Source organism: Eutrema salsugineum, unplaced genomic scaffold (genome assembly GCF_000478725.1).
Source record: "Eutrema salsugineum unplaced genomic scaffold, Eutsalg1_0 scaffold_3, whole genome shotgun sequence".
In the NCBI taxonomy this organism is placed as follows: domain Eukaryota; kingdom Viridiplantae; phylum Streptophyta; class Magnoliopsida; order Brassicales; family Brassicaceae; genus Eutrema; species Eutrema salsugineum.
Window position 1 is genome coordinate 2,646,412 of NW_006256756.1, and position 10,934 is coordinate 2,657,345.

Sequence of the window (10,934 nt, forward strand, 5' to 3'; positions counted from 1 at the left end):
CGGTAAAAGTAAAATATTAAACTCAACATGATTAGTGTGTTAAACGCTATTTATTGGGTTAAAACGCTTCAAACGTAATTATAGAGAGAGAGAAAGAGAGCGACAGACAAAAAAAAAAAAAAGAAGGAAAAATCTGTCGAAGAAGTAAAAAAGGAAGTAGAAATGGAGAAGAAGATGCCGAGAAGACTGGAAGGCAAGGTAGCGATTGTGACGGCTTCGACGCAAGGGATTGGCTTCGGTATCATTGAGCGTCTCGGCCTCGAAGGCGCTTCCGTCGTCGTTTCTTCCCGCAAGCAGGTTTTCTCGATCTCCCTCACTAGTTTCTTTCGTATTTCGGATTTTGACTTAAAATGATGAATTTAAGATTTTCTCGACCTTCTTAGTGGTGGATCTTTGTATTTTTGCTTCCTTATGTAGCTTTTGTTATTGAGGATATTCATATTTTTGTTGTTGTTTTTTTTTTTTTTTTGCAATTTTACTGTAGCCAGAGTAATTGTTGAAATACTGGATTTGATTTGTTACATGTTTGCTATAATACCACAAATCGATGATGATTTTTTTTTCGATTTTGGAGTTTCTATATGTTTCTGGTGAAGTGAATCATAGTAATCTCACTGTTTTTTCTCTTAGGAATTTGCTTCTTATTTTGGTAGATTTTTGCTGTTTGTATTTTGAATTGAGGTTTAGAAATCCTTTGATTTGATCAGAGAAGCAGTTTTTGTTGCTTTTATGGAAACTCGTAGCTTTGTTTAGCCAACCATTCTTGACTACAATGTTGTGATTATCTGTGTAGGAAAATGTTGAGGAGGCAGTAGAAAAACTCAAATCCAAAGGAATTGATGCATATGGAATCGTCTGTCATGTTTCCAATGCTCAACATCGCCGGAATCTTGTCGAAAAGACTGTCCAGGTAAAGAGAAGATCTTATGAGCTTTTGGTTCAATGCTAAATCTTACTGTAAAGACATTTGCTAAAACTCGAGAGCGATTCTCTGTCATAAACAAGAAGTTGCTTGTTTTTGTTTCTTGGTTACGTGCTTGCATTACAATTGTCTTTCTCTGTTTGGTTTCAGAAATATGGGAAGATAGATATCGTTATCTGTAACGCCGCTGCTAATCCATCTACAGACCCAATCTTGTCGAGCAAAGAAGCTGTTCTTGACAAGCTTTGGGAAATCAATGTCAAATCATCTATACTTCTCCTTCAGGTTAAAGCTTAAGGATACAAAATGTTAGCTTTGTCTTTCCATGGCCTCGATAGATAATGCAAACTCGATCTTGACTCATTCTCTGTGTTTCAATTTACCAGGATATCGCTCCTCATCTAGAGAAGGGCTCTTCGGTTATCTTCATAACTTCCATTGCTGGATTTCAACCACAAGGATCAATGGCTATGTATGGAGTCACTAAGACTGCTCTTCTCGGACTAACCAAGGTAACCCATTTATCTACTGTCTCCATCTCATGACTTGAATGGTGATGATGATGAAGACATTGAACACCATTTGTCCCAGGCACTTGCTGCCGAGATGAGTCCAGACACACGTGTAAACGCGGTTGCTCCCGGTTTTGTGCCAACACACTTTGCTTCTTTCATCACCGGAAACTCCCAAGTGGTAATGATACTAAGATTGAAACTGTTAATATGGAGGTTATGATTGTATTATCAGAGTGATGGATTAACACTTGTTGTGTGCTTAGAGGGAAAGCATCGAAGAGAAGACTCTGCTTAACAGGTTGGGAACAACCGGAGACATGGCTGCCGCGGCGGCTTTCTTGGCATCAGATGATTCTTCTTACATCACCGGAGAAACTTTGGTCGTCGCTGGAGGTATGCCCTCAAGGCTCTAAACCAAATTCCCACCAAGAAATAGCTCAAGTGAAACACAATGAAGGGAGAAAAAGAAGTAAGTGTAGATCCTTTTTTTTTCAAGTTTTCAATGAAATAAGATTTTCAGAAAAAGAAGAAAAAACTATTGTAGTATAGTAATAAAGTCAAGTCTTGTAAAAGTTAAGTTTTTAACTAGAGAAACTAGTTTCGTACACTGTCTGTCAATTACATCATTTGTTTACGATGATTTACGCATATATAATAAGCAAATTATTGTAAGTTTTTCAGCTTAAAATACCATTAAAAGCACAAATGAATTTTGTTCAGCAAGTTGTATATCTATAATTAGTTACTAATATGATTTGAGATACTAATACCCATTACAAAAATACTAAAATAGCACAAAAACTTGAGAAGACAATAGAGTGGAACCATAGGATAACAAAGTTGACAACCACACAGAGCTTTCATCACCTAGCGTTTTGTCTCTCTCTCCTGATCGAAAACTCGAATACACATCAGACATGTCGACCTTGAGCAAAGCATCATTCATGGCATCTCTTAGATTCTTGTCATCAACAGCATTATAGAAACATTCACGTCTCTTCGAGTCCCTTATAAGCTTTGTCCAAATGGAACCACTCAGAGACAGAGTTGTCCCGTTCCCAATCACCCATAGACAGTGCCTTGCACGAGTGAGTGCTACGTTTGCTCTTTGACGATTACTGAGAAACCCTATTTTTCCGTTACCGTTGCTTCTTACGGTTGATATGATAATAACGTCTTCTTCTCCTCCTTGAAACCCATCAACCGACCGAACATTCAAAGTGAAAAGCTCATCTGATAAGGAACCGTACTTATCTCCGACACTTTCTTGGATTGCTCTAATTTGACCTTTATACGGTGAAATAACCCCAACACTTATCTTAGTCTTCGTCTCACTTGACACTGTTTCAAAAACAATATTTAACTGAGATCATATATATAACTGAGATCAGTATTTGGTTAATCATATATACCTTTGAAAAGATTGGATATGATTTCAGAAATCACAGCAACTTCAACCATGTTCTTGGGACTATGTCCATCATCAAACTCTTCTTTCCCAAGTCCCACGTTGATAAATGAGTAAGAACCAAACATGTTTCCCTGAAGAAACCGTTTTTTATAGCTTCTTTCTTTAACAATGGCAGCATCAGAGATCTTCCCACCATAAAACTCCATGTTTGGGAAAAGACTTATAGAGGGATGCATACGGTATTGAACATTAAGCAAATGCTTTTTGTGGCCAAGCAAAACCAATCTCTCAAACAAGCTTCTCCCATATTTTGCTTTATCACATACCTGCATGGATTACAACGACTACGTTTCAAACCGCAATTTTCTACGTTTGCATTCTCAAATTAAACTATAAATATTTTTTGCAAAATGACAATACCTCGCTTTGCACCATTGCTGGTAGCTGAAACTCATCCCCTATTAGAACAACATTGCGCAAGCCGTGAAGTTGCAATGGAGCAACTGATTCACATTCTTTAAGTTGAGCTGCCTCGTCAACTACAAGTAGCTCTATGGATCCTGTCCTTTCCTCGGTCATTTCCGAGGCACCCGAGGCAGTGCAGAAGTTTATGTGTGCATTTTGCAGGCAAAATCTCTTTCCATCCTCGTTTTCCAACAAGTTTGGAATCTTGAAACGATTTGGAAGCATTCTTAGAGGCTGAAGGCAATCCAATATGAAGCTTCTGATCTCAAAATCCTGTTTGGAAGAGTTCTCCTGCAAGAAATCTCTAGCATGATGAAGAGCTTGACGGGCTATGATCATTCTCTTCACATCATTAGATGATATAAAACACTTGGGCAGATGTGTGTACATATCCACCAGATGGTCCATAAACTTCTCTAAATCTTCACTTAAGCTACCAAACTTTTCCTTTACAAACTCTCCAAATGTAAGAATCTTTTCTTCCTTCTTACCTTCTTCTTCCTTCTGATCCAGCTTTTCACTAAAGCCATAAAACATTTTCTTTACAAACTCTCCAAATGATACAAGAATATTTGTATTGTTTTCACCTTTTTCTTTCTCCCTTCTTTCAATTAACAAGAGATGTTTCTTGTAGTTAGACTCCGCCTTCTCAAGAAAATCTATGAATGACATCAAAATCCGTTCCCATCCAGACATCGAAGATGACAGTTCACTTAATTTACTGATGCGATGATCAAGAAACACATTAAGTAGATCATCATTCCTGTTGTCTATCCCCATTCTGACTCGGTTTCCGGCTAAGACAATATTCCCAAACCCGTAAGTAGAATGTTCTGATGAAGAAGATAGCTTCAACAACGCCAAGAGCCTCGATGCAACTTCTACCACGGCCGTGTTTGTAGGAGCGCACACAACTGTTTTGCAACTTAGTCTGAGAAGAGCAAAGAGAAGAGTAGCCACCGTCTTTGTTTTGCCGGTACCAGGCGGTCCCCATATCAGTCTCACACTAGTCTTGTCACAATGGTTCCTTGTCTCCAAGCAACTCAAAATTGCAGATTCTTGAGAAGAGTTCAAGTTCTCTGAATGTATTATATCCAATACATCATTTCCCCAATTCCTAGAAGAAACAGAGTGCTCTGTATCCTGAAATACAAGAATAATCCCAAGGCCAATGAGAAAAATGAACCCTTTTTATAATCTGTTTTACATCGTCAAAATATAAATACTACTTTAGACAGTTAACGTTGTTTTCTTGATCTATGAAATAGGTTTTTAAACTCAAGAGTCATAGCTCTAAAACACACATCATTCCAAGATACCTAAAAACAAAAACTTAGGGCACTAAAATACTAAAGACCAATGTTCATTTTATTACATACCGTGGCATTAGCCTGAAGGACGCTCTTGATGAGACTCAAATTGGCACTTTCGTGGTGCAAAGCCTTCCATATACGAGTGTTTGTTGTTAAAGTCATTAAAAATACACCGGAACGAAAAGAAAACCTCTCATCAATGGATATGGATTTAGACGAACGAACAGAGAAATGTAGCTCATCTTCAACAGAGAATACATATGCAAGAACCAGTGGGTTCAAGTCACTAACGCTTGTTGGCCTTCCTACTTTTGTGAGAGCAATGAGATCTCCGCATTTCGGCTCGTAATTCGCTCTATTTCCTTTGGTATTCACTCTCATCAGTGATACATTGAAATTGGTCGACGTTCTACTTGGTAATCTTATTGACCTTGCCTCCATGGAACGTATGATCAAGACGGGAGATTTATACAAAGATTCCAAACTTGAGAACAACTCTGTTCGTGTCTCCTCTAGTATATGAGGAACGAAGCACTTAAGGTATTCATCAACGGACCAAAAACTATCTGGTATTGTCATTATATGTTCTTTGAAGATGTCTTTGTTCAGAATATCTTTGATTGACCAAGAGAAGACTTGGTTAACCAGACTTCTCTTCTCTTCCCTCTCCATGTTACTGAATCTTTCTGCCACATAATAACAAAGAAAGACGTTAGTTATGTTTGCATTTTATAGCAGGTTATAGCCACATAGAGACGTAACTTGACTTACAAGGCAAACTCAATAGAATAATAGGTATGAAGCAATTCTACAAAAAAACACTGATGAAGAAAGAATAAACAAGACGAAATGAAGACGAAGAAAAATCCGAACTTTCAGTTTGTTCTACTTAAAGGAAAACGCCAAACCAGAATTGGGAAGTGATCTGTAATTTCAACAATTTCCGAGAAAACAATTATTGTCAATAGATTTCGATTTTCTTTTTAGTTTTTTTTTTCTATAGACAGGAATGTGAAGCGACGATAGCACATTGCATGCCATTAAGCTAGAATTTAAGCTTTTTAATTACTAGTAGTAATCATTAGTTTTTTATTTTTCAAGTAGTAGTTATTAGTTGTATTATATTGGTTTGCGAGAAATGAGTTCACTGAAGGAAGGAATTAAGAAGAAAGATCGGAATTTGGAGAACAAAGCATTCGAGGTGGAGAAATAAGTTTTAAAACTAAATTACCATTACGGCCTAATCAGGGGCGGATTCAGAAACCTTTTTAGCATACATCATTATATAAAAAAAAAACAGTTTTTATCAGAACAATATACTGTATAGTACGAACATAAAAAGATAATCTATGATAAAAAAACAAATATTACATGTATAGTTTTGTTTATGAAAAGTAGATTTGTTCATTTAAGCTGTGAAAAAGGTAAACTATTACTAATTATATATATTTATATATATATATATTTTTTTTTTAAAAAAAAAAACTATTACTAATTATATTTTCGGTTAATGTTAGTACAATCCATAAAGAAAAAGATCCATAACCATGGATTTTTTCCAAAAAAAGGAGGTAAACATAAACAAAATGATGATAGAAGAACTTATAAGTACTTTAACATATAAAGAAAAATATTGTTTTACATAAACCATTAACTTACCGTGACTATGCTTCTGGAGCTTATGGAAAAAAGCAAAAGCTAAATGAAGAAAAACTATATTACAGTGATTATGCTTTCAGTTATAAGACTATATATAGTACAACAGTATACGAAGGTGTTTTATTAGTATACTCCTAGATTTATAGAATTTGTTGATGAGAGAAGCAAGAGATGTGATGAGGAAGGTGAAAGTGTAGTGCGAGTAAATGAAAAAGGGAAGAGCTAACTCATTTTACTTTCTTACATTCACTTACACGTATTTACAGAGGAAAGAAAAGACTCAAATAATACAGTCGGTAAAAGCAAAGTCGGTAGAAGTAAAAAACAATATTATATTAAAATGGATAACCATCCAACTTTTTATATATACGTACTCTCCCTTGACTAACCATCAATCCAAAATGGATTATGTATTGAGTATTACTCCGTCAAAAACATTATTATAGAAAAACTCAATAAAATAAAAATTATGAAAAGAGAAAAAATATAATACTAATATAATCTCCTTCTCTTGAAAAGATAAATCTTGTCTTTTTTCGTATATAATTCGGTCAATCAATTTTTATAACTTGTACGTTAGCAAATACTATATCCTAAAGACTGAGGAAAATGTTTCTTTTATTATATATCTTGGTATTATTGGACTTTTTTAAATTCATGTCTAATTCTTCTAATTAATATAATATTAGTTTTATACTTAACTGGTAAAATCTGTACGGATTTGATTTTGAGCTCTTTCTCAAAAGACTTCATACTAATTGGAGTTAAATATTATTTATATATTAAACCATATTGTTCTACACTTTCAGTGTGGAGCTTTGGATTGATTCCCAACAATCTCATCCTCGAACCAAAAACCACATAATTTTTGGTTTCCAACTTACAGAGATACCTAGTACCCATCTTGTACTTCTTAATCGCAAGGTCACCTTGAAGATTTCTCCTCTCACAACGAACATTTAGCCCAATCCACTTTTCCAGGTCCATTTTTTTTTAACCTGAGTTCTGATACCATTTATTGGACTTTTCTAAGTCCATGTCCAACTCTAATTAGTATGATATTATTCGCTTTGCGCACAATTAGCAAAACCCACACGAATTTGATTGGACCATTTTCCAAAAAACCTCATACTAATTGGAATTGGATATTAATTATATATTAGATTATATTGGTCTAAACTTCTGATGTGAGTTTTGAATTGATTCCCAACAGGTATTAGTCTGAAGGATGCTTTTGATGAGACTCAAACTAGCACCTCCGTTGTGTAGAGCGTTCCAAAATACGAGTGTTTGTAGTTAAAATCAAAAGACCTCATACTAATCGGAATTGGATATTAATTATATAATAGATCATATTTATCTAAATTTTCGATTTGGAGCTTTGAATTGATTCCGAAAATGTATTAGCCAGAAGGATGCTTTTGATGAGACTTAAACTGGCACCTCCATTGTGCAGAGCGTTCCAAGATACGAATGTTTATAGTTAAAATCAAAAGACCTCATACTTATCAGAATTGGATATTAATTATATAATAAACCATATTGGTCTAAATTTCCGATCTGGAGCTTTGAATTGATTCCGAACATGTATTAGCCTGAAGGACGCTTTTGATGAGACTCAAACTGGCACCTCGTTGTGTAGAGCGTTCCAAGATATGAGTGTTTGTAGTTAAAGTCATTAGAAAAACACCAGAACGATATGAAGATCTCTCATCAATGGATATGGATGGAACATAAAAATGTAGCTGATCTTTAACAGAGAATAGATATGCAAGAACCAGTGGGTTCAAGTCATCGATGCGTCTTGGCCTTCCTGCTTTTGTGAGAGCAATGAGATATTGGCATTTTGGTTCGTAATTTGCTCTATTGTGTTCTTATCAACTCTCATTAGTGATACATTATTGAAATGGTTTGGTGTTCAGAACACCGTGATCTACAGAGCCAGCCTAAAATCATATGACGCCTAAAGTATTCATCAACAGACCTAAACCTGTCTGATATTGTCCTTATATGTTCCTTGACGATTTGTTTGTTGAGAATATCTTGACTGACCAAGAGAAGACTTGGTTAACCAGACTTCTCTTCTCTTCCCTCTCCATGTTACGGAATCTTTCTGCAACATAATAACAAAGAAAGACGTTAGTTATGTTTGCATTCCATAGCATATTATAGCCACATAGAGACGTAGCTAGGCTTACAAGACAAATTCAGTACAACGATAAGTACGAAGCGATTCTGCAAAAGCACTGATGAAGAAGAATCAACAAAACTAAACTAGTGATTTGTAACTATAGGAAAACGAAGGCAAACGAATTGGGAAGTGATCTGTACGTAGTTTCAACATTTTCCAAGAAAACATTTATTGTCAATAGTTTCGATTTTCTTTTCATTTTTTCTATTAATTAGATATAGACAGGCATGTGAGAGGAAAAAAAAGACAGGCATGTGAAGCGACGATAGTGCTTTGCATGCATAAACATAGAATTTAAGCTTTTGATTTACGAGGAATTAATAAGAAAGGTCAGGAACTTGGAGAACAAAGCATTCATGGTGGACAAATAAGTTATCATACTACTAGTACCATTACGGCATACACTTAGCTAGAATGCAAATGAGTAGACAGCGAGATAAATAAAATATGATGGAATTATACTTTACAAAAAAAAAAAAATTACCATTTACAATGAAAACAGATAGGAAGAAATTCAATTAATTCCGTTAGAAAAGTTGAATTGTTGACAAATTTAAAAGTTTAACTGGTATGTCAGTTGCATAACAGAATAGTGGAATGACTGAATTGTGAAATAGTAGAATTATTAAGAGAATGAGAAAACTCTCAAGTTGAATAAATTAAATCGGAATTGAATGAAACAGCTGATCAATAACAAAGTTACTACTATTTAGTAGATAAGAAAGTTTTGTCTAATCTAATCATAACATTAATACTTGGGGATGAATTTATGTCACGTTATTGGAACTATGAAGCTTTGGTTTTCAAGTTGATCCTCTAGATGCAATCCGGGTATGTGATCATCGGTTGATTCGAGATGTGGGATCGAATCCTGGTTAGGATAAGACCCGAAGGAGTGGTAATATTTGTGAGGTCGTGGAAACGACATCATATGAGTGGGTGGGTCTTGAGCTTGATGGTAGCATGTTTGATGTTCACATACCATGAATTACTATAGGGTATAATTGGAAATATAATTTTGTTATATCATTGAATCAAAACAATTAATGGAACCAATAGAAAGCAAACTTGTAAAAGATGACAAAGTATATGTGTATGGATGATTCAAAAGGGTACAATGCGATTTAGAAGAACAGAAAATTAATAGAGATTGCTAAGATTTTCTCAGAGAATAAGAAAGGCAAATGTTTTCTAATTACGAGGCCCATAAAGAATATTTCCCTTTATCAGCCATTTCAAGATAGGCTTTTCTATGCTTTTATTGAGATTTTGTAGGCCGGACTCGAAGGATGAGATCCTACACCAACGTCTTGTTAGAGCTTTCGTCACATGAATTTCATCTCCATTCGAGAACACCTTAACAACAAAAAATTATTAAAAAAACCCCATACAATTTTGTTAATATGTATATTTATCAACTAGAATTAATTAAGGAAATATAAAGAAAGTAATACCAGTTTTCGATAAGGTAGACTAAGGAGGAGATTTCTTAGGATCGGGTCCGGTTTAAGATTTTCATAGTATAATCTCTTACGAACATAGTTGTGGAACATATCATTGTCGAATTCATGATTTGCCTGCATTAATTTAATCCATTATTTCAAAATCTTGATTAACCATAAACCATTTTCATATGATTTATAGGGTGGTCCAAGTGTATATTGATTTTACACCACTGTCAAAAACAAAATTTACCTTTACACCAGCCATTGAAGTTCCAGCCATTGAAGTTCCATAATTTTCTTTGAGTAGTAGGTCTACTTCAACGACTTCGTCTACATCTACTACACGCTTCTGAACTACGAATTCTGCACAAGAATAATTTGGTGATGTTAAGGAAATTTTGTTTGTTTCTACAAATGAAATATTGAACATACACTATAATTAATCCAAATCATACCTATGAGTTGTTGGCGCATGCTTCAGGTAGACCAGGGCTCAAAGGATAAAGAGTATCATCCAAATCTATTGAAACAAACATAAAGATATAGATCATTCAAATTTGTTAATTGCTTCCAAATTTTCTATATTTAGAAAAGACACATTGGACAGAAAAGTTTTACCAAAGAGGAGACACTCATATCTCGATGTAGAGCTGTTCACAAATTCCATTTCCTCCCAAATACTGCAAATCTGCTGGTTTTAAAATGGAAAATAAAAACTAAATTTTGTGAAATGATAATGAAGAGAAGAAGAGAATGGAGATGTGTTTATATAAGAAACTATTAAACGCGTTTGAAAATAATAGTGACAAGCTTTTGTATTAGTTAATTATATATAGGCGACGATGACTTTGTCTTCTTTGTTTAATCGAGTCTATATATGTATAAACCAATATTTTATGTTTGCCTTCTGTTTAATAAGACTGATGGACGAACCGTGTGAGTTTTTTTTTTTTAAAAAAAGGAAGACCCAAATTAATCTTGACTTAAGACTCTTTAGCAAAAAAAATCTTGAC

General features: G+C 34.7%; 3 protein-coding genes across 3 annotated transcripts; 1 reads left to right on the forward strand and 2 right to left on the reverse strand.

The window, feature by feature from the left end:
* Positions 1-76: 76 nt before the first annotated feature.
* Positions 77-2,109, forward strand: LOC18014716 (short-chain dehydrogenase/reductase SDRA). Its single transcript, XM_006396664.2, has 6 exons — positions 77-297; positions 794-910; positions 1,073-1,207; positions 1,309-1,434; positions 1,514-1,615; positions 1,701-2,109. The coding sequence occupies exons 1-6, from the start codon at positions 163-165 to the stop codon at positions 1,848-1,850; spliced, it is 765 nt and encodes a 254-aa protein (XP_006396727.1). The 5' UTR covers positions 77-162; the 3' UTR covers positions 1,851-2,109.
* Positions 2,110-2,221: 112 nt separating this feature from the next.
* On the reverse strand, positions 2,222-5,298 carry LOC18014717 (uncharacterized ATP-dependent helicase C29A10.10c). Its single transcript, XM_006396665.1, has 4 exons — positions 4,693-5,298; positions 3,269-4,456; positions 2,850-3,174; positions 2,222-2,778 (listed from the first exon to the last, which is right to left on the reverse strand). Exons 1-4 carry the CDS (start codon positions 5,296-5,298, stop codon positions 2,222-2,224), a joined length of 2,676 nt encoding a protein of 891 aa, XP_006396728.1.
* A 4,369-nt stretch (positions 5,299-9,667) lies between these two features.
* On the reverse strand, positions 9,668-10,588 carry LOC18014853. The gene is made up of 5 exons (XM_024154191.1): positions 10,540-10,588; positions 10,384-10,441; positions 10,184-10,292; positions 9,931-10,053; positions 9,668-9,832 (listed from the first exon to the last, which is right to left on the reverse strand). The coding sequence occupies exons 1-5, from the start codon at positions 10,586-10,588 to the stop codon at positions 9,668-9,670; spliced, it is 504 nt and encodes a 167-aa protein (XP_024009959.1).
* Positions 10,589-10,934: the final 346 nt, after the last annotated feature.